We start from the raw sequence: 20,401 nt of genomic DNA on the forward strand, positions 1-20,401 counted from the left end.
AGCACCACATTGTGAATGGAAATAACATCACTAAATTATGTATTCGAATGTGGTTAAAGGGGAACTTTTAGGTTGTGTATATGTTAGTAGAATAAAAATTTTTTTAAAAACCCATATGGCTGACTATAAAGTATGAGGAGACGGTCAGAGTACTTGGTATACACAAGTCCTTGTAGTGAGAAGAAACACTGGGGGCCAGTGGAGTGTAACTGCCCCATTGAAGCAACCTTGACAAAATGTCTAGCTTTGCTCTTTCCAGAATCCAGTCCCACCAAACAAAAAAATGAGGTTAGAATCTGCATGTAACTAACATTCCTTGGTTAGATTTAAGAGCAGAGATATATGATGAAATGAACTTCTCAGTCATATCCAACTTAATGGAGTTCACCTAAAAAGACGAAGAAATTTCTGCTCTACCCACTTCACCTTTTATTTTTTTGTATATGTCTGCTTACCCCCATCAAACTATAAATTTTCTAGATGGCAATCTTCCCCCCTCCCCAAATTTCTCAATAATTACTCATAAACATCGGCTTCAGCTCATGTGGTAAGCCCGCAGGACTCAGTTCCTGACATCACAGAATTCAGTCTAGAAGAAGATATATCCATCTAGACAACTCTACAATTCCATGTGAGGAGTGTTAAAATGAAAAAGTCTAAGGAGAAGAAGCGTAGCTGTCAGGGAAGAGCAGAGACACAGGACCAAGTTCAAAGCGCATTTAGAAGCAGAGAGCTCCAAGAGAAAGGATGCCCCTCAAGCAAGGTCCTGATTTGATCAAAGGGATTCAGAAAAGCAGGACAGACTAATCTCTAAGAAATACTAGTAGGATGTTCACTAAAATCAAGGGTTCTGAATAGCAGCAAATAAACGAGTATTTATCTCTTTAGACAGCTTTGCTATGGAAGAAGAAAATGCTGAGATAAAGGAGTTAAACTGCCAGTTCTAGTCCAGCCCCAAGTGCTCCTGTGCCCTGCTTTCCAGAAGTCAGTCCTTCTCAGTTTCCAGAAGCTGAGCGGCCCCATGTTACCTCTTCATCTATGGCAAAAGTCTGCATTGTGGGAATCCTATAATGGTAACCTGTTCTAGTTTGCTAGCTGTCGGAATACAATATACCAGAAACAGAATGGCTTTTAAAAAAGGGGAATTTAATAATAAATTGCTAGTTTACAATTCTAAGGCCGAGAAAATGTCCCAGTTAAAACAAGTCTATAGAAATGTCCAATCTAAGGCATCCAGGGAAAGATACCTTGGTTCAAGAAGGCCAATGAAGTTCAGGGTCTCTCTCTCAAATGAGGAGGCACATGGCAAACACAGTCGGGGTTTCTCACGCATCTGGAAAGGCACGTGGTGAACAGAGCATCATCTGCTAGCTTTCTCTCCTGGTTTCCTGTTTCATGAAGCTCCCCGGGAGGTGTTTTCCTTCTTCATCTCCAAAGGTCACTGGCTTGTGGGCTCCCTGCTTCTTGTGGCTATGTCATTCTTCTCTGCTCTCTCTGAATCTCTCATTCTCCAAAATGTTTCCTCTTTTATAGGACTCCAGTAAACCAATAAAGACCCATCCAAATGGGTAGAGACACATCTCCCCTAATCCAGTGTAACAAACAACCACTCTTGATTTTATTACATCTCCAGGGAGATGATCTAATTACATACAATATTGAATAGGGGTTATTCTGCCTTTACGAAATGGTATTTTGATTAAAACATGGCATTTCAAGCGTACATACATCCTTTCAAACCAGCACATAACCTGAAGAAAATGACCTGTCATCCAGAATTTAGAGTCGTTCCTACAAACTGTCCTCAGGCCAGAGTAGCCTAGGGGTGTGAATGTTTTGGAAGGCAGGAAAGTATGGGAGGTCATGTTCTTCCAATTCAAGCCTAGGTCCCACGTGGTCTTCTAGAGACAGGGACTATGCCGTCTCATGCCTGTACCTCTCACGTTTGGTGCTGAAAACGTTCACAGATGTTTTGTGGAATGAATGAGTGAGTACCATCCTCAGTACTTTGTCTAGCATGCTCCGTGGAGAGTAAGACTTACAGTGAGGGAGGTCCTCAGCAAGCCCTAATACTTAACGCCGTCAAAGAATTTGCCAAGCTTTCAAAATGGCCCCTCAGCTCCATTGCATGACTGTCTCTACGTCAGCCATTGCTAGCTACACTTCCCAGGTCCAGGCCGCCAGGTTCGGGGCCAGTTCTGTTGGAACCTTGTGAGATCTGCAAGCCAGAACTGGTGACTTGTGGTATATTTAACCATATTTAAGTTTCTTATTTTTATGTAGTTAAATGTAACTACCTTTTCTTTTATGATTTTAAGCTTTGTGTTCTGCTTAGGTTAGAACACTCTTAGTTTATAAATCCACCCAGGATTTTCCTCTAAGATTTCTATTGTTTTATTTATTTTACACTTCATTATTTAATCCATTAGGCATTTGTTTTTGTGTAAGAAATAAGAAAGGGATCCAGATGTATTTTTTTTAAACAGCCAGTTGCCCCAACATCATTTATTGAATAATTGCTCTTCTCAAAATTGATATTTAAAAGCCACCTTTACTATAATTAAGTTACATAAGCATTTGCTCACTGTACTCTAAAATATTCCATGACTAATAATTCTCTATTACTAAACTGTTTTAATTATTGTAGTTTCATGTTATATTTAATATTTGGTAAAGCTAACCTCTCTTGATTACTCTTTCAGAATTTCACATATTTCATTTTGCAAAATGAATACTAGTATCATTTTGCCACTTCCTCTAAAAACATTCTGTTGGCATTATAATCAGGATTTCATCTCCTCTAAGGATAGATCTAAGGGAAATGAACTTTTTTACAATATTATATCTTCTTACCCAAGAGCATAGTATATCTCTCTAAGTGACTTAATTTTTTTCTGTCCCTCAGTATAGTTTTAAAATTTTACTCATATCGTTCCTGTATGTAACATCTAATTTCAGTAGTTTTATTCTTAATGCTTGTGCCAGTTTGAAAGGATTTATGTACCCTAGAAAAGCTATGTTTTAATCCTAATCAATTCTGTGAGAGCAACCGTTTCTTCTGATTCTTATTTAGTAGTTGGAAATGTTATTAGGTTATCTCCACAGAGATATGATTCAATCAATTGTGGGTATTAAATGTGTCTCCACCCATTCTGTAGGAATCTTGATTAGTTTACTGGAATCCTATACAAGAGGAGAAATTTTGGAGAGAGTGCCCTTTTGAGAATAAGGAAAGAGCCACAGAACCACAAGAGAATGACGAGAGAACCACAAAGTCCACCAGCCAGTGACCTTTGGAGATGAAGAAGGAGAACGCCCCAGGGGAGGTTCATGAAGCAAGAGGCCTGGAGAGAAAGCTAGCAGATGCCATCATGTTTGCCAAGTGCCTTTCTAGCAGAGAGAGAAATGCTGAACGTCATCAGCCTTACTAAGCAAGAGGCCTAGAGAGAAACCTAGCAGATGCCGCCATGTTTGCCATGTGCCCTTCCAGCTGAGAGAGAATCACTGAATGTCATCAAGCCTTCTTGAACCAAGGTATCTATTCCTGGATGCCTTAGATTGGACATTTTTATAGATTTTCTTTAACTGAGGCATTTTCACGGCCTTAGAACTGTAAACTTGTAATTTATTAAATTCCCCTTTTTAAAAGCCATTTCATTTTTGGTATATTGCATTCTGGCAGCTAGCAAACTAGAACATGGCTTAATATGCTTAATTTTATAATTTTTAAAATACTATAATTTAAATTTTTTTCTTGGAATATTTTTCCACCACTTCTCCATTTAGCGAATTCTACTCATTCTTAAAGGCCCATTTTGAGTATCACTTGCTTTGTACAGTCTCGGTACACATCGGTCAGGCCAGACCAATGTCCTTCCTCTTGCTCCCCCAGCACCGTGACTGCACTGCCATCACTGGTCATTTACCATCCTTCTGCTGACAGGCCTCTCCTCTCCATCAGCAAAAGCTCTGTTAGGAGAGGGACTTGTACTCCCTCTTCCCCAAGCATACACAGTGCCTGGCTTATAGTGAACACTCAATAAATATGTTGAGTGAATGAATGCCATTATCATAGAATATGCTTCTCCAATTTTCAGTAGCATTTTTTTGCAGTACTAACTATGACAATACACATAAATGGTAATTTGGAATAATGTGATACAGGCTTTTACCCATCCCCCACCCCATAAACACAAGGCAAGTTTGAAAATGCAGAAAATTAACCTATAATGAGAAATAATTAAGAAATGAAAAGCAGATACACTGTTTCCCTGGCATGTATTTCAGCCTAATCTAAAGAGGCAATATGATGGTGATTAGAGCATCACTTTAAATCTTCTCTTTCTTGGCATGCTATCTTCATAATAGGATATCAAAGAGATATCTCAAACTCAAATGTCCAAGATGCCCCACCCCAATCTGCTCATTCTATACTCTACCACCCAACCCCCCAGGAACTGACATACTATCTTTCCAATTGCTCAAAAAATTTGAATTATCCAAGATTGCCTTCTTCTTTTCATCCCCTACTTCTAACCCATCAGTGAGTTCTATAACAATTTATTAGAAATATATCCAGAAAGCAATGACTTTCCATCAGCTGCTCTATCTTCCTGGTCCAAGCTACCATCTTCTCTTGTCTTGACCATAACAATAGCTTCCTAAATGATCTTCCTGCTTCCATCCTTGCTCCCTGCAGTCTATTCTCCACATTGCTGTCGGTGTGATCCTTTCAAACTATGTCATATCATGTTACTAGTCTGCTCAGAACCCTCCAAAGGTCTTCTATCTCAGTCTCACTCAAAGAAAAATCCAAGACCTCACAGTGGCCTATGAAAACCAATCTGACACCCCACCCCACTCCTGTTTCCCTGCTATCTCTCTGACTTTATCTCCTTTCCCTCTCCCTCTGCCCCCTCTGATCCAGCCACACTGGCCTCCCTGCTGTTCCTAGGACATGCAACTAGGTTTAGCCTCATGGTCTTTTCAGTGCTTATTCCATTGTCTAGATAACCCTTCTACCAGATATCTGCATGACTCCCTGACTTCCTTCAGGTCTCTGCTCATCCCCAGCACTCTCTATTTGACAAGTAACTGCCTCACACCCTGACACCTGATAAATTGAGTATTAGTAGGTGTTAACCTAATAACTTATTGAATGACTAAATAAATGAATACAGTATTTATCATTATAATTCTACAATTTAAAGCATCTAAATACAGAATTGATTCTCCAAAAATAAATAGTAACTAAGGAACTGGTGAAAACTAGACCATCAGTGATGCCCATGATTACTATTCATCCAAATGCTTAAATGACTCCAAATAAAGATTCCCTTGTTTTACACAGAGCAATAACAAAAATCTCCCTGGAACCCATTAGAAATGGTTCTTTTAACATTTTTTTTTAACTTTTAAAAAGTATGGCTTTCCCCACCTCCCTCCTTCCTAGACTCTGGGACTCTCTCCTTCTGTTCATTCCTATTTGGAGCTAAAAGCCAGAAATAGCTGTTTATCTCATTGTCCTCATTTCCTTTCATTGTTACCATTCACTTCTCTGGTGCCTTTCCTGTGGTGGATGTGTTTTTTAAATGAATTCTTAATAAGTCGGGAAAGAAAAGCACAAGTAAAGACCGTGGACATAGTCTAAAGCAAAAACATACAATAGGATTTTTCTTCTTTAGGAAAAACAATTTTAAATTGACTCCAAAGTAGTTACATATATACCATCCAATATGATTCTCATAAGTAACAGATTAAAGAGCTAGAGAAAAAATATACTAACTTCTTTTACTTTATTAAAAATGAGAATAGCAATAATTATGCATGTAGAGCTCTTCCTCCTGTAAACCTTAATAATAATAAAACAGCCAACAAATAAAGGAACTAAATCCTATGACCTCAGATAAATCAACAAGTAATTTTTGAGTATGGGACCCACAACTCCCACTTGCAGGGCTCAGTAATACAAAGGATTTTGTAGGTATAGCTACAAAATAAGGACTTGCCCATCCAGTAACTATAAAAAATATATCCTATCATCTCACACCCACCAGAATGGCCATTATCAACAAAACAAAAAATGACAAGTGCTGGAGAGGATGTGGAGAAAGAGGCACACTTATCCACTGCTGGTGGGAATGTCAGATGGTGCAACCACTGTGGAAGGCAGTTTGGCGGTTCCTCAAAAAGCTGAATATAGAATTGCCATATGACCCAGCAATACCATTGCTAGGTATCTACTCAAAGGACTTAAGGGCAAAGACACAAACGGACATTTGCACACCAATGTTTATAGCAGCGTTATTTACAATTGCAAAGAGATGGAAACAGCCAAAATGTCCATCAACAGACGAGTGGCTAAACAAACTGTGGTATATACATACGATGGAATATTATGTAGCTTTAAGACAGAATAAACTTATGAAGCATGTAATAACATGGATGGACCTAGAGAACATTATGCTGAGTGAGACTAGCCAAAAACTAAAGGACAAATACTGTATGGTCCCACTGATGTGAACTGGCATTAGAGAATAAACTTGGAATATGTCATTGGTAACAGAGACCATCAGGAGTTAGAAATAGGGTAAGATAATGGGTAACTGGAGCTGAAGGGATACAGACTGTGCAACAGGACTAGATACAAAAACTCAAAAACAGACAGCACGACACTACCTAATTGTAATGTAATTATGTTAAAACACTGAATGAAGCTGCATCTGAGCAATAGTTTTTTGTTTTGTTTTGTTTTTTTATATATTTTTTTATTTTTTATTTTTATTTTTTCTCTATATTATCATTTTATTTCTTTTTCTGCTGTCTTGCTATTTCTTTTTCTAAATCGATGCAAATGTACTAAGAAATGATGATCATACATCTATGTGATGATATTAAGAATTACTGATTGTATATGTAGAACGGAATGATTAAATGTTGTGTTAGTTAATTTTTTTTAATTAATAATAAAATATATATATATATATATCCTGGTAGTGGTAAATACATATTAGGTAATTTTCCCAATAAAACTGTACAATGCAGGGAAAGTAAATCTTCAATACACCGGCAGAAAAGTCCTTAAATAGGCTCTGAGCCCAAGAATAAGCATACGTAAACTGAGCTACACATTTTAAAGCTGCTCTGAAACTGCATTAACTAGGAAAAATAGAGGCGCTCATTTAAAATGAATATGGAGGAACCAAAGGTACTAAGCATTTCCTAGATAATTTACCCCAATAGAAGGAAACTATCATGTGAATTACCTGACCCCACCCCACTTCCCGCCAATCCAAAAAATTCATTTGGGCTTGACTTTGTACTAAATGTTATTGTTAGTTAGTTTATAATGGTAATTACACCTGAGCATGCCAGCATCCCATGAGGGGAAATAAACAGCCCAGGATCCAAATTTACATTTTGATGTATAAAATATACAAGTAGATATTCAGAAATCTAGTTTTTGAGACCAAGGAATACACTGACAGCAAAAATGTATGCTGGCTAGAATCCTACTAGTTTGGAAGGCCACAGTCCTAATTTGCTGGGATGGCCCCAGTTTTTATCTGTTGTTCCAGCCTCCTATCAGGTTTAGCATTCTTCTGAACAGAAGTGCCTCAATCTGAACAAGTTACATAGTATATGTAAAATATATTATGTATGTAAATTTGAACAATAAATGTTAATAACTCCCTGTTTGCTCCAGCCTCATTCAATCATAAATTCTAATGCCCTTAATATTTCTCCACCCCAAACTCATAGTGATCCTTACCCTACAGTGTTCAACAAATATTTGTTAAATAATTTCATTAATTAATACATTAGCATCGCAGCTCAGGAATCAATGGGATCTGGAATTAATCTGACAGAGGTTTATTAAATAGCAGTTAATTGAATGTTCATGCAAAAGACTTAAAGATCAAAAGTGTTAGCCACTGTCCATCATACTGTCTTCTTGCTTCTTGTCAAGAAATTTTCAGACAAATGCTCATCAATTCTGTTCTTAGGGGAAGGAGAGAAAAAGAAAGCATGCATTTTCTTGATTGTGGAAGCCCTTTTATATCTAATACAAACTGCAGCCCCATTGGCTTCTATTTCATTCTCAATAAAGAGAAAACATAATGATTCCATTTATATTGCAAATATTTACATTATATTAAAATCTGAGGTAATTAGTTTTAATTTGCAGGAAAAACTGATGATCTTGTTTAATTCACATTAATCTTCTATTGCTCTCATACCTTCTCCCTTTCTCATCATTAAAACAGTTTCCCCCCTACAATACATTGTACATGAACTGACTTGGGCCCAAGGTTGCTGTCCATGACAGAATGGTGACATTCACAAGGCAGCAAAGAGCATATCTCACCACTGTTACCATTCACTTCTCTGGTGCCATTTTCTGGGGGTTGAAAGTAAGAGCTCAAAATGGGAGTGCTCTATCTTTCCAAGGATCCAGTCTTTAGGGACTTTTCTGGCATTGACACACTCTTACCGAACGAAGTGAATAACATGGGCTACAGGAGAAGAGCACAAAGCTTCAAAACAACTCCCAAGAGGTCCTTAAAGAAAGTGAACAACTGGGGTTCTTTTTTTTTTTAATACTTTTTTTTTTTTGTAATTCTACTATTTTTTAACAGTAGTTACATTTGTTACAATTGATAAAAGATTATTAATGTAGTACTATTAACTATGGTCCATAGTTTATGTAGGGGTATTTTTTCCCCATATTCCCAACCTATTATTATATTTTTTCATGCATGTCTTTATGTTATTACTCAACTACCCATACACTGGATAATGTAAGTATCAGTCACAAGGTTTTTATACTCACACTGTCACATGATAAAAGCTGTACACTTACATAATCATTATCAAAGATCAAGGCTACTGGATTACAGTTCAACAATTTCAGGTATTTCCTCCTGGCTATTCTAATACTCTAAGAACTAGAAAGAAATATCTCTATAATAAATTAGTAGTCAGTCATTTGTTAAATCCTAATTTCTCAATTATACCTCCTCCTTCTCAACTGGTCATTCTCTCAATCTTCAGGGATATCTGGGAAATAACCAATTTAACTTCATGCTGGAAAGGGTTGTTGTTCTTATGGAATAGAGGAATGAGACTGGTTGATATTCTTGGAAACCCTGGGTGCCTCTGGGTTTCATGGCTTCTCTGGCATAGGAAAAATCTGGAGGCCTTTAAGTTTCTGAAAAAATAAACATACTAACAGAAATTTTTATAGAGTTTTAGAAAGAATCCCATGTGTTCTTTAGGGTTTTCAGGAATAATGTTGGTTAGGGCTTGGTATACTGTGGCAATTTGCAATATCAGCTTGCCTAAGAGTATCATCCAGAATGATGTCTCAACTCTATTTGAAATCTCTTAGACATTGAAACTTTATTTTGTTTCATTTCTTTTCCCCCTTTTGGTCAAGAAGGCATTGTCAATCCCATGATTCCAGGGCCAGGCTCATCCCTGGGAGTCATGCCTCACTTTGCCAGGGAGACTTACACCCCTGGGAGTCATGTCCCACTAATGGGGGAAGGGTAGTGACTTTATTTGCAGAATTGGCTTAGAGAAAGAGGCCACATCTGAGCAACAAAATAAGGTTCTTAGGTGTAACTATAAGTAGGGGCTGATTCTTAGGCAAAATTATAAGTAGGCTTAGCTTTGCCATTGCAGAAATAAGTTTCATAAGGGCAAGCCTCAAGATGGAGGACTTGACTTATTAATTTGGGAGTCCCTAATGCTTGAGAGAACATCAGGAATTCCCCAGATGGGGAAATTTAATAGCTCCACATTTTTCCCAGGGGGACTTTGCAAATATTTTTATTTTCTGACCAAAATACTCAGGAATGCACAAGGATATTACATTAACCTGTACAGAATAACAAGATATAATTCCCTATTTTAGGTTCCATGGAATTAGGTTATTTAAATAAACTGAGCAGACAGGTTAAATTAGATACTGTGCTACAGAAAATTTAAATTTTGGACAAAATAAACATCTCTTCTTTTGGTCTCATATAGAAATCGAAGTTTTGAAATATAGACAGTATCATCCTTTACCCTGCATTCTGATTTACCTTAGTCCTAAAGAGACCCACTTCATTTATATCTCTAGGTCAGATCTCTAGTTCAGCTTCTTTAACAGCTGCTGTATGGAGTAATGCTGACTTCAGAGCTGTAGAACTCTAACCCTGAGTCTCAGGCATCACATAGATACCTAAAGTTCCAGGGAACTATGAGTTTATACACAAAGAGCACAGCATCTCAGAATTTAGAATTATGACAACTCAGGTTCTTTTTGGCACAAGCTGCTATGTGTGGCTAGTGCTGTACATTTGAGGACAGACAAACCCACTGCACTTGTATAGTGAAAACAACTTGTACTTGTCAATTCCTTGTAATATTATGGAACTTACTGAGTACAGACAGCTTGATTTTAGATGAATAGTGTTTGATTGTGAACTCTAGGAAGGCTGAAGAGCTTTCTAGATGGCATCAATGGATGGATGGATGGATGATATTCCTAGGGACTCAGTTCTTAACAGGATGAAGTGCTTACCACTCACATTCTTTTGCATTTCTCTACTTAAGCACAACAGAAACCAGAGATTAAGCAGAGAATGGCAGCCACTGTGAAGTAAGGTTCAAGTCTTAATAAGCTGCATTTTGTGAATGGAGCAGTAAATGTCAAATTGCATCAAGTGATTAGTACTGTTCATGTCAATTAACACTTACATGGACTAAGTTCAAAGAGAATCTGAAACCAGAGGCTCATAAGAAAGAAACATTTCTTCCATTTAAGTCAATGAAAACAAATTTACCATTTCTTAGCGGAAACTATGGTAAATGTTCCATAGTTTACAATGTTTCATCTTTCAATTTAAAGAGCTCCATTAATTAGTGCTCTTTTGTTCCTCTCTCAAACTGAGGGAACTAGCAAAATATACATAAAAACAGGATCCGTTCAGAATGCACACTTCTTCCTAGAGGAATGGGCTCCCTCTCTCCCCTTGGTAGAAGGGAACACAGAACATGTTGCTTGGCTCATCTGCACACCACTAGCGTTAGTACTGGGAGGCTCTTTTGTCAGGTACAAAGTAAAATTAGGCTCACCTGGCCTACTCTGCCATATTGAAGGGAATACCTAAAAGAGCTTTCAGCAAAATTTCTATCTAAATGGAAGTTGCGGTAAAGGTGAAATGTAACTCATTGCAGCATGATTTGCACTAAAATACCATGTTTAATATTATAATCTAGGCAGTTGAGCAATGAAGTTTGAGTTATTCAGAATGTATCAGGGGCAGAACTATCACTTGTCTCTCTTTAGTAAAAGCATTTGATGTCAAGATTTACATGTTTCATGCACAGATCCCTGGCCTTCCACTATTTTTCTTCCCCTACCCACTGCAAACCTTAAACCACCCTCACACTACACTGATCCCTTCTCTCCCTGTATATCCCGCACTTTAACTCCCCCAGGTTCTTACTTGTGCTGTTCCCTCTGAAAGGAAAGCATTTCTTACAGTATTCTGCCTTTCAATATCCTAATCACCCTTCAAGGTCTAACTCAGTATCCTATCTTTTCTGTGAGGTGAAGCTATCCTTGTTCTCTTCAGTTTATAAATGACCTTCCATTGATAACTTTCATCGTTCCTCTATGGCAGTCTTTATCACATCATATTATGGCTGACTGCATTCATAGCTTTGCACACACGATCCCCATCTCATACATACACGTACATACACATGTTTACACATGCACACACATCCATACACACATGCACACCCAATCTGCATTCCTTTGGGATGGGGACTATCCTTTATTCATTTTGTATACCTAGTCCTTAACAGAATAATGCACTCTGTTACTGTTATATTAAATGATATAAACTTACAAATAAGATCAGAAAGACAACTGCATAAAGATGTAATATGTATATATCAATAAAATCAGTTTAATAAAATCAGTTCTCCAAATAATTTCATTAGTCCTTGAAGTACACAAACACACATATACACACACAAATATAGATACTCAGCACTTACGGTCCCAAATATAAGAACTGGACACATACATCAAATTTATCAGAATAGTTGCCTATAAGGAAAAGGGAATGGGAATGGGGAATAGGGGTACTAACACATCAGTAAATAAATCTGACAAGAGAGGGCTCTGATGGACTGATGATGACACTGAGTCATAGCCTGAGAAATATGATTAAGTCAATATTCTCTACAAGAGGTACCCAAAATAAAAACTGGTTTTGATGCTATTCACAGATACAATGTGGGAATGATTCAACCTTCCAAAAATCTTTTTTTCAAACTTACAATACTCCCACACGTGAGACACTGATGTACAAAAGGATTTTTCATGTATTAAAAATATCAATTTATTGAATCAGAACCATTTATTTTAAGTGCGACAATGGAATTCCAGGAAGTATAGTATGCTGCTGTTTTGATGCTTTTTTAAAATACCAAAATGACTAAACCTGGCTTTCAAAACATCTTCTCTTTTCTTCAGTTTGATAAACTGCTTGAGATTCTGTAACTCAAAAAGAAGGGAAAATGTAGATGATACTGGCAAAAGAAAAAAAAAAAAAAAACGGCCTCTATATAACACCAAAGAAGAGCTCAGTGCATTTACTTTCACAGCACCATGAAAGAAACTGATAAAGCTAGGTGATGCAACTAGTAGTCAAAGAAACTGAAAAATCTCTCCTCTATCAACTAGTAGATCATGTTTGTTAAGCTCTTGTGCAAGCACTGAAGCTCAAGAAGTCAGCAAAACATGAATGTAGCTCTGATTCTTATCATCCCCCTGCAGGACTTCCTAACCTGGGACCTCAACCCTGTGAACGAGCCACTGTCCAGCAGAGGGCTTTGCTGCTGCATTACAAATCTGAAAGCAGCCCTCACCACCAGCTGGACACTGCCCATGCCTCTCGGCTGGGTCTGCAACCAAAACTTGTATCAAAATTCGGGCATCTGAGGACATTCATGCAACTGTCTCTCTCATTCCTTCAGTCTCTGTCATGGAAAGGAAGAGCTCATCTCTTCCCTTCTCTAACCCTCTTTCTGCCCTGCTTCTTCACTCCTGCTGCACTCTTCCTGCTGCTGACAGTCTCAACTCTGCTCTCTGGACCAACGTCCCTTTTGAATGAAAATCCTGACGTCCTCAGCCTTTCCACAGAGACCTTTCTCCTTCTCCTTACTCAACTGATCTCTGGTTCTCCACTCCCTGGCAAACACCAAGCTGCAGCAGCATGCTTCCCGTGTCTGGCACATGCTGTATGGTTTCTGTTCTGTGCTCCTTTCCCTGGAAAGCCCTTTCCCTCACCTCATTTAGCTGGCTAAATCTGACTCATTCTCCATGAAAACCACTCTATTTTCTTCAAGAAGCCTCACCTGATCTCATGGCCCTCACCACACCATCCCCAAGGCTGCATTTCTTGCCACTCTTTGGGATTTCCATCCCATGTCCCATAACACCCTCTTTATATCCCATATTATCACTCTCTGCACTCAGCATATCCTTTATTAATATTTACATATTTGTGTCCTCCACAAAACTGTGAGCTCCTTGAGGGTGTGCACTGGTTCTATGCACCAACAGCTGGCACATACAAATGCTCAATAAATGTTTTTTGAATGAATGAATGAAAATCTACATCTTTGAATCAAATAAATGAATGAGTGGGAAGGAAGGAATAGACTTTTTTTCTTCATTGGATTTTTCTCTCAATCTATTAAAGCTATATCTTTTTGCTGCTAAAGAACATAAAGAAAAGCCAACTATCTTCCCTCCCTGCCCTTACCTTTGAGGTAACCACTGTGAAATGCTTAGTATGCAGTATTCTACACTTTTTCCTACATTTGTGGCACACACACACAGGGTTTTTTTTTTCCCAATTTACAAAACTGGAGTCATGCATCACATATACTTTGAGTTTTTTCTCTACCAATGCAATGGAATTTCTCTACATAGTCCTGTCTGGAACTTTCTTTTCCAAGACTCAAGCTTCTGAAAAGCTAGTAGGCTCATGGCATGATCTCTTCTGTTTATAGTATCTGTTATCTGTCACACTTAGAAAATAGCTTTTAAATATACTGAATTGAACCAAAAGCTAATAACTAGATAGAAACTGGAAGGATACACAAGATGCACTGTTTGGCATACTTAATCCTGAGGATATGGAAGGAAAGGAGTAAACTTTGGAAATTCTCATTTTTAACTTTGTGTATTTCTATTCTGTTTGAATTTTTAACACAGTAGTATTAAAATTTTAACGTAACTGTTTTCAAAACTTACTGGATGATACAAGCACCTGCCTTAGAAGAAACAAGCTCTAAGTCAATGGCTCCCAAGTCAAGCTATACACAAGAATCAGCTGGGACTTATTAAACATTTAGGTTCCCATGCCTCTCCCTGAATATTCCGATGTGGTAGATCTGAAGCAGAGCCCTGGTTAACTGTGGGTTTAATAAATACTACAGACAGATTTCTTCTGATCATGCAGTTTGGAGACTGTTCCAGTCTAATGGTCCTTAGAATTACATGTGGAGCTTTTTGCATTTATGAGTTTGGGGGCCCTCCCTACAGACTTTATGACCCATTTAATTGGAAATTTAAAATTTAATTGAGGCCTGGAAATCTGCATTTAAAAAAAGCTACCTAGACAATTCTCCCAAGGCTTGGAAACTATTCCAAGGATTGTAATTTTTTCAAGTTGGTAATTCAAAAATCAAGATTCTATGGCTCCAGTTTGGTCTCTAGTGGTAAAAATATAACACCAAGCTAAAAGTCTTTCATGAGAATATTCTAAAAGACCACAAGATGGCAATGTCTTAGCTTGCCCTACCAAGGAATTAAAGGATATTTTTTATTGTTTCAAATTAACACTATTCAAACTATAGTGAACTGAAATTTAGTACTCTGTGTTTATATTTTAAAGAGGATGCAACGGAAAAAACAATATTTTATCTCTAAATTTTTAAAATAAAACTTCATTTTCTTATGATTCAACTAATTTCAATGTTTTCAGTTATTGCTTTTTAAACTATTTCTTCCCCTACAATGACTTACAAGCCTATACGTTAGAAATAAACAAAGGTCATGTTTAAAATCAATGGAATTAATCTTTCCAGTGATTTTAAGACCTTCCAGTTGACAAGTTAGGTATTTAAGTAGTGATGCCAACACTCTGATCTGCTTTCAGGAGTACAGATGAGAGCCGACACTGAATTGGAAAATTATAGTGAAGTTCACAGTTGTGGTAACACATTTTATACAAGATAAAAGGCAAAATAGACACCTTTCCAGAGAAACTCAATTCTGTAGATGCTCTACTAGACATTCTGCTAATTAATTATTTACAACTGTTTTTTTCGAAATTCATATAAACAAAAGTACTTCATAAAAATACAAGAAATATCTTCAGTTATAGGCAATACATAGGAAGCTTGGGTCTTAAAACTGAAATAGGAGGAAACAGAGTGGGAATATCAAGTTAAACCCAAGGACCTTGCCTCCCTCACCATTACCAATGCCCATAAAGATGTTTCCAAATATATTGGGAATTTCTTTAAGTAGGCCATTTCCTTTAAAACTAGGAAGTGTAGTGCATTTTCTTTCCTCAGCAAATTAATGATTGTGAACATCCACTATTACACTCAAAGGACTTAATAACAGTAAAACACAGTGGATATGAGCAGAAGTCAGACTGACCTGGCTGGAAACCAGGCTCCACCACGTAACAACTAAGTTCAGGCAAGCTGCATAACCATTCAAAACCTCAGTTCCTTAATCTGTAAAATGGGGATGTAATAACTATCTACTTGGTTGGGTTGTTGCGAAGATTAAATGATGAAATACATAAAGTCCCTGGCCCATAAGAAGCATGCAAAAATGGATAGTTGTTATTATCACTATTATCATAAATACCTTCTTCTGCAAGATTAATCAGATTTTCAACTGTTAAATGCAAGATTAGCAAAATGGAGTCTGAAAGGGAAACAAGACACCTGAGTGAAATATCTATACCTGGCTCCAAAGACTCTCACTTGAAGCCAGGCTCAAAAAGAAATATTTGAGAACTCAGCCCCAATCCAGGGCTCTAGCCCCACTGAGTTGTTGGGCCCATCTTCATTATCCTTAAATACACCACAGAGACCCCATAATAGGAGGGGCCAAGGACTACGCGAAATTGGTGGCATTACTTAATGCATGTGATGCTTCTCAGACAAGCCTTGGTTCCCAATAGTTACTTGGCTCCTACAATGTGCAAGGTTCTGTACTAAGGGCTTTAAGTGGTATAAAGCTGAATAAGAAGTGAACTCCGACCCCAGAAAGTTTTACAACTTATGAGAGACAGACTCCACATGTTCCTTGTGGTACTTAGGACAGAGGTCAGGATAGAAAGCCTCAGTGTTGGATCAAGGTTCGGAGACTGTACAGGTGGAATCCCTCAGGCACTTGGAAGATCTCATACACTCCACGTTCCCTTTAATGATCTCTGTTCTATCCTCTTTTTCCTTTAGTAACGTACAAAGATTATCAGGGGTGTTTTGGCAGGTAGTATCTCAGGAGCCCCATGCCACCCCTGCAGCCCAGTATCTACAGTGTCGATTCTGTCATTCGACCCAGCCGTTATCACCCTATATCCAGGTATGAAACCAACCAACCATGCTGCCAGAACAATCAACAAAGATTAAATTCCTTACAAAGGAATTCTGTTCATAAACATGGGTAGAGATTACTCTATTCATGACATGCCCCAGAACGAACCCTGAAAAATAGTGCTTAATTATCCAACACAGGTTATTAAATCCCTAAACTGCCCCCCAAAAGGCATGGGTAAAGCTTAGGAGTTAAAAAATAACTGTAACTCCTCTTACAAATCGCTTTCGGGTATCAAATGGGGTGGTACTTCTTGCTTGGCAAGCACACTTTCTAAAAATAATCAATATTTTCCTTAAATGCTTATGGCAAAACAACCAAGTCACTTCATTTTAATTGCTCGCAAGCTGCACAATGACTTGATCTCTTTAATATTTCACTTATAGTAGCAGCCACTGAGCTGTGACTAACCCACTCTCCCCAGCATCATCTCTGGCTCCAGATGGCAAGAAATGCATTCCCTTCATTCTTACTTGAAAAGCAGTTCTGATTTTTTTTTCCACCCAATTTCACCTGCAGTAAGTGTTTCATTCCAGAAAGAAAATGGGGGTGGGGGGAATGGGGTGGGGTCAATTAATGCAAAGAGGCGCACAGGCAGGGAATTTACTGCTGTTTTAATGGGGTGTAAGCACTGCAGCTTTAAATCTTGCGGCATCAAGCCCTGGATTCCTTCCATACTCAAGCCGCAAAATGGTAACAAGAAAGGAGGAAAAAAAAAAATACCTCTTCCTCCCTCCAGGCCAGCCCTTCAGGTGGCTCTCCAGCAGGACAGGCAGCGACTAGCCCATCCCCCACGCCCCTCGAGCCCAGACGTGCAGCTTGTACAGGTGAGCGCAACACCGACCTTGGCCCTCAGGCTTCGCCCACATCCGGGGATCAAGGTCAAGGGCGAGGGCTTTGCTCCCTGGTCGCCGGGAGCCCAGGGATCCTCTGCCAAAGTTTCAGGCCGGGTCGGGGCGGCACGGCCCTCGCAGCCCTCACCCTGCCGCACCTGCCCAGCCCGCGCCGGTCCTCGCCCAGCCCGGCCGGCCCGGCGCCCAGGTCTGTGGACGGTGCCCACCTGGTCCCCACTCACCTCTCGCGGACATGGTTCAGGCAGCAGAAGCCAAGACAGGAAGGGCAGCGGAGCAAACCCGGCAGGGCGTGGGGAGGAAAATGTCCCCAAAACGCGCCCCCACGCACACGCGCCCGCCCGCCCCGCGGCGGCCTCCCCCTCGCGCCGCCGGGACGCCTCCCGCAGGACACCTGGCCGCCCGCTCGGCGCAGCGCGGCGGGCAGGCGGGGACGCAGCGGCCGAGGGACCCGCCGCCAGGCGCCGCGACGCTGACAGCCCGCGGCCAGCGCTGGGCGGGGCCGGCTCCCCCGCGCCGTCCGCGCCCCTGCGGTCCCCGCCCTCCCGGCTCGGGCCCACCCGGCCCCAGCGGCCACTGGGGACGCGCCACCGGCGCTCTGCTGCGGAGCCAGGACAGGCTTTTGTCTCCCAGCGAGGTGGGCGTGCAGTGAATGTGCGTTTTCCCCCCTCCCTCGACCCAAGTTCTTTTATTATTGTTGTTATTATTATTACTACTACTACTACTATTACTATTCTGTTACTGTTGTTAATGGTCGTCCAGCTTCCTGCTGTGGTCCCACAGAGAGAAAAAAAAGAGCTGTTCTATTCCCGCTCTTCTCTGATGCCTTTGAGAAGTGGGAGGACCCCGGTTGCCTGAGGGGCTTGGCCCTCAGGTGGAAGGAAGGTTTTGACCATCCACACTGGCCGAAGCAAAATGAGGGGTCAAAGAGCCCCTTAAAGTTGGCCGACCCCTAGAAAAGCTTGTGTGCGCGGCGGGCTAGGACGGGACTTTTCTTCTAGAAACCCTTCAGGTAAGAGCAAAGATCTCCGACCCAGCAAAGGGTCTTGACTCGGCAGACATTCAGTTAAAGTCTGAAGTTGCTGTTGACCTGTGGCACCAGTAGAAGAGATGAGCTGGGCTGGGCTGGGCTGGACAGTAGGGTGAATGTATAAACAATTTACTTTTTTTACATGTCTGGATACAAACAAGAAAATACAAGAAAAATAATCTGCTACTGCGCTGGAGGATTATCAGCTAGAGCCTGATGCCAGTAAGCAACATAACAAAGGCCACCACATCTAGAAATTCTATATGGGAAGAGATGGAATTCTAAACATTTAGGTGAAAAAGAAGAGAATCTGCTTATCCCTCTAAGACTGGCCAATGCATTCCAAGTTTGAGGAATCTGTGTGCACTCCATTCTCCGTCACCATTCCTCAGTACACTCTCATAACAGATACTCTAGTTATCGTCTATGTAGGCAATTCCCAAATCTATCCTGATGTGATGGGAATTGTATAACAGGTCTGACAATTCAGAAATATTCAAGTAGGTTAACATATTTCCTCTAGGAAAAAATATTGGTGGATAAAACCACATACCTGAAGAAAGCCCATCCAAATGATTGTGTAGGGAAGGAAATACTAGAAAAAAGTTAAGTAATCAGAATAGATATTCTCAAATTCAGTTACTATCCACAAAGATTAGTTCATTATTTGTCTATCTTGACACATTGCACTTTCTAGGCAGAAAACTTGCTGATAAATCACAGTCCTGTTGCTTTAGTCTCAGAACAACTGTTCTTTCCTGACTATCCTCACTCCACTATTAGCCCTTCTCACCCAAAGGACGATCACAGGAATCCACACTGTTCTCCCTGCATCTACCCTCCACCTCCTCCAGTTTATTCTGTCAACTGCCTTTAGAATAGTTTTCGAAAACGTTATTTGTAACATGACATTTTCATACTCCAAAACCTGCAGTAGTTCCTCCACATTTCAAAGTATCTTCATCCAAGCAGTTAATTACATATCAAAATTGTATTGCGTGCATACTACATACCAGCCTCTATGGGAGATACCAGGGTTACAATGGTGAACATGATAGGTAAGACCCATGCCCATGCAGAGCTTATGTTCTGCTGAGGTTTAAGATCTTCCATAATCTATGCTCTCCTACCTCTTCAGCATTGTCTCTGGCCTGTCTCCTAAATAAACACTGCTGCAGCAGACTACTTTCTCCTCTATTTCTCAGGAATATCAGGTGTTTCCAGCCTCCCTGACTTTGCTCATTCTAATTGCTCTTCCCAAATGCCCCCCTCCTCACCCAAATTAATTTATATTAAATGTTCTTAGCTTCTTCAGTCCACATTGATCTCCTCCCTCCCTCAACTTTTGTAACATGTATTTTTCATAACCACCTATTTTTACTTAATACACAGTTTGGTGTTGTTGCTTACTGGTTTTAGGTATGTGTTTCTGACCTCCTAATTAATTGAAAGCTCCTTAAAATCAAATACTTATTGAATTGAATTTGTTCTAAAACAATATTACAGAACATATATTATACCAGATAGTATACCAGTAGGAAAGATTTGTGTGCCTTTCTACTTTTTTCTTGTAAAGACCATCTAGAACTTTTATTTAACTGCCATAATATTTCTGGTCCTTATAACCTCATTCCAGAACTACAAATACAGTGGAAAGAACAATTCTTACTCTTGTCCTCAAGATGCTTATAAAAGACTTCAGAGAAATATGAAAGCCTGGTAATATACTCTGCTAAATATAAGTTTGAAATAAAGCATCTTACACAATTCTTTTAGGCATACACAGCAAGTACTCAGTACCTGAATGACTGGCAGGTTGAAAAA

The 20,401-nt window shown here is 39.5% G+C and overlaps 1 protein-coding gene across 1 annotated transcript in view; it reads right to left on the reverse strand.

The window, feature by feature from the left end:
* The window catches only part of ABLIM1 (actin binding LIM protein 1), a 306,762-nt gene extending 288,863 nt beyond the window's left edge, over positions 1-17,899 (reverse strand). Inside the window, exon 1 of the mRNA XM_077126110.1 lies at positions 17,772-17,899. Coding sequence (XP_076982225.1) covers positions 17,772-17,784 — 13 coding nt within the window. The 5' untranslated portion in view covers positions 17,785-17,899. The remainder of the gene's footprint in view (positions 1-17,771) is intronic.
* Positions 17,900-20,401: the final 2,502 nt, after the last annotated feature.

Source organism: Tamandua tetradactyla, chromosome 13 (assembly GCF_023851605.1).
Source record: "Tamandua tetradactyla isolate mTamTet1 chromosome 13, mTamTet1.pri, whole genome shotgun sequence".
Classification (NCBI taxonomy): domain Eukaryota; kingdom Metazoa; phylum Chordata; class Mammalia; order Pilosa; family Myrmecophagidae; genus Tamandua; species Tamandua tetradactyla.